The sequence below is a fragment of the Geospiza fortis genome, unplaced genomic scaffold (assembly GCF_000277835.1).
Source record: "Geospiza fortis unplaced genomic scaffold, GeoFor_1.0 scaffold23, whole genome shotgun sequence".
Taxonomy (NCBI): Eukaryota; Metazoa; Chordata; class Aves; order Passeriformes; family Thraupidae; genus Geospiza; species Geospiza fortis.
The window spans coordinates 14,901,900-14,904,992 of record NW_005054303.1 but is presented as its reverse complement, the minus strand read 5'-3'; the positions used below and the strand labels follow the sequence as shown (position 1 = coordinate 14,904,992).

General features: G+C 47.0%; 1 protein-coding gene across 2 annotated transcripts in view; it reads right to left on the bottom strand.

Annotated features, from left to right (window-relative positions):
- MAP4K5 (mitogen-activated protein kinase kinase kinase kinase 5) overlaps window positions 1–3,093 on the bottom strand; it is a 63,610-nt gene that overhangs the window by 24,092 nt on the left and 36,425 nt on the right. For both annotated transcript variants that reach the window (XM_031066226.1, XM_031066227.1), the window contains exon 8: window positions 957–1,029. In XM_031066226.1, the coding sequence (XP_030922086.1) occupies window positions 957–1,029 (73 nt within the window). The remainder of the gene's footprint in view (window positions 1–956; window positions 1,030–3,093) is intronic.

Sequence of the window (3,093 nt, the reverse complement as noted above, 5' to 3'; positions counted from 1 at the left end):
TATAATATAATATAATATTTTAATATTAATACTTTTAAAGTTTTAATTAACATATACATAAAACCTTACACACTAATTTAACCTATACACTTACGACAATTCAATTTGTTTCAATACTATTCTACAAAGTTTGTATTTCAGGGGTTTGGGTTTGTTTTTTTTTTTCCTACAGCTCTGGAAAAATCTTGGATTTAAAAACAATTTAAGCTATACAATTATAATGATTTAATTTGTTTCAATATTATTCTACAAAGTTTGTATTTCAGGAGTTTGGGTTTGTTTGTTTTTTTTCCTAAAGCTCTGGAAATATCTTGGATCTAAGGATAATTAATGTATCTTTTCCACAGTGGGTATAATCTTTTGAAATATCTGAACACAAAATAAATATGCTGAATACAACATCATAAAACCAAACAAAAATACAGCAAAAAATGTCACAATAAAAAGCAAGGTGGGGACACAAATACTCAAAAGCTCTTTATGGATTTATCTTAGGAGGGGGATGCAATTGGATCACCTCTGGACACATTATTTGCATATGATTATTTGCATATGATTATTCACGTATTAAAGGCTGCCTCGTGCAGACATTAATCAGTAGGGATAATTAAAAGATAGTCTGAAAATCTGGTTTCCTTTCTGCACAGAGATCACTTTCCATCACTGTTTTAGTCACTAAAAATGTAAGGCTGAGAAACTAAATAACCACTGGTATCCCCCAAAAAAGGGAGAATAATCTGCAAAAATAAATGTGGGAGAAACAACAACCCTGCCTTAAATTCAAGTAGCTTTTGTTACAGCAACAAATCAGTGCTTCCCAGATTTTTACCCTTTGGGCATTTTACTTGGAAGAAAGGGAATTTATTCAATTTCTACAGACATATGTGTGTGTTTGAGGATTTTTGGCATAAATACAGGCTCAGCTTTGCAGCACAGCAACCAAAGTGGTTTCTTACCAGTAAGGGGTGCCAATAAAGGATTTCCTCTTTGCAATAGTGGCTGTTATTTTTGCTGCTACCCCAAAGTCAGCTGGAAAATAAAATCAAACCATCAGAGCCTTAGAAATCACAGTTGAAGACCCCAATCTTACAGTGTTAGAAGAAAGAACAATCACGTGTCTCATGCAAATTAAAAATTCATTAGGGAAACAGCTGAAGATTGATAATAGGATCATTAATGTCTTCAATGACAGGACTTCAAATCAAAGAGTTTTCTTTCTACACACAGTTCCTCTCTTAGATCATTTTTTCCATCTCACAATACATCCACCAAAATTTCTGGATATTCAATTTAAGAGGAAAAACAGCATCATGCCTTGGAAAAGGCACTTTTTGTGTGTTATTTATGGAGGAACTGATGGGGCAGCTGCTCTCTGCCCTGCACACTCTGTCCAGGGGCCAATCATCCCTTGCCCCCAGAAATATCAAACATCAGGTGGTCCTGCAGAGCCAAAAACCATTTAAATCCGTTTTGTTTGGATTGATTGGTGGCATGAAAGCTGGAGGGTAACTTGGGCAAATGCAAGCAGGCAAAAGGAGGCACCCCTGTGGATGCCAAGTTTAAAGCAGGGAGTGCAATCTCCTCTCAGTGTTGAGGTTTTACTCAATTTTTTCAGGTTTTACTCAATTTTTTCCTTTTTAAAAAGCTCTCCTTTCCCAACACAGCATTGCTGCTTCCCCACAGGGGGCTGGGGGTTGAACTAAAGCACAGCTGCTCTGAATCCAGGGATGGTGACATCCATGGGATGGTGGCACCCATGGGATGGTGGCATCCATGGGATGGTGGCACCCATGGGATGGTGGCATCCATGGGATGGTGGCACCCATGGGATGGTGGCATCCATGGGATGGTGGCACCCATGGGATGGTGGCATCCATGGGATGGTGGCACCCATGGGATGGTGGCATCCATGGGATGGTGGCACCCATGGGATGGTGGCATCCATGGGATGGTGGCACCCATGGGATGGTGGCATCCATGGGATGGTGGCACCCATGGGATGGTGGCATCCATGGGATGGTGGCACCCATGGGATGGTGGCATCCATGGGATGGTGGCACCCATGGGATGGTGGCATCCATGGGATGGTGGCACCCATGGGATGGTGGCATCCATGGGATGGTGGCACCCATGGGATGGTGGCATCCATGGGATGGTGGCACCCATGGGATGGTGGCATCCATGGGATGGTGGCACCCATGGGATGGTGGCATCCATGGGATGGTGGCACCCATGGGATGGTGGCATCCATGGGATGGTGGCACCCATGGGATGGTGGCATCCATGGGATGGTGGCACCCATGGGATGGTGGCATCCATGGGATGGTGGCACCCATGGGATGGTGGCATCCATGGGATGGTGGCACCCATGGGATGGTGGCATCCATGGGATGGTGGCACCCATGGGATGGTGGCATCCATGGGATGGTGGCACCCATGGGATGGTGGCATCCATGGGATGGTGGCACCCATGGGATGGTGGCATCCATGGGATGGTGGCACCCATGGGATGGTGGCATCCATGGGATGGTGGCACCCATGGGATGGTGGCATCCATGGGATGGTGGCACCCATGGGATGGTGGCATCCATGGGATGGTGGCACCCATGGGATGGTGGCATCCATGGGATGGTGGCACCCATGGGATGGTGGCATCCATGGGATGGTGGCACCCATGGGATGGTGGCATCCATGGGATGGTGGCACCCATGGGATGGTGGCATCCATGGGATGGTGGCACCCATGGGATGGTGGCATCCATGGGATGGTGGCACCCATGGGATGGTGGCATCCATGGGATGGTGGCACCCATGGGATGGTGGCATCCATGGGATGGTGGCACCCATGGGATGGTGGCATCTATGGGATGGTGGCACCTATGGGATGGTGACATCCCATAGCAGGGATGGTGGTATCCATGAGATGGTGACACCCATGGAATGGTGGCATCCGTGGCAGGGATGTTGACATCCATGGGATGGCGGCATCCATGGGATGGTGACATCCACAGGATGGTGGCTTCCAGGGGATGGGGGGATCCCATGGCAGGGATGGTGGCATCCATGGGATGGTGACATCCATGGGATGGTGACA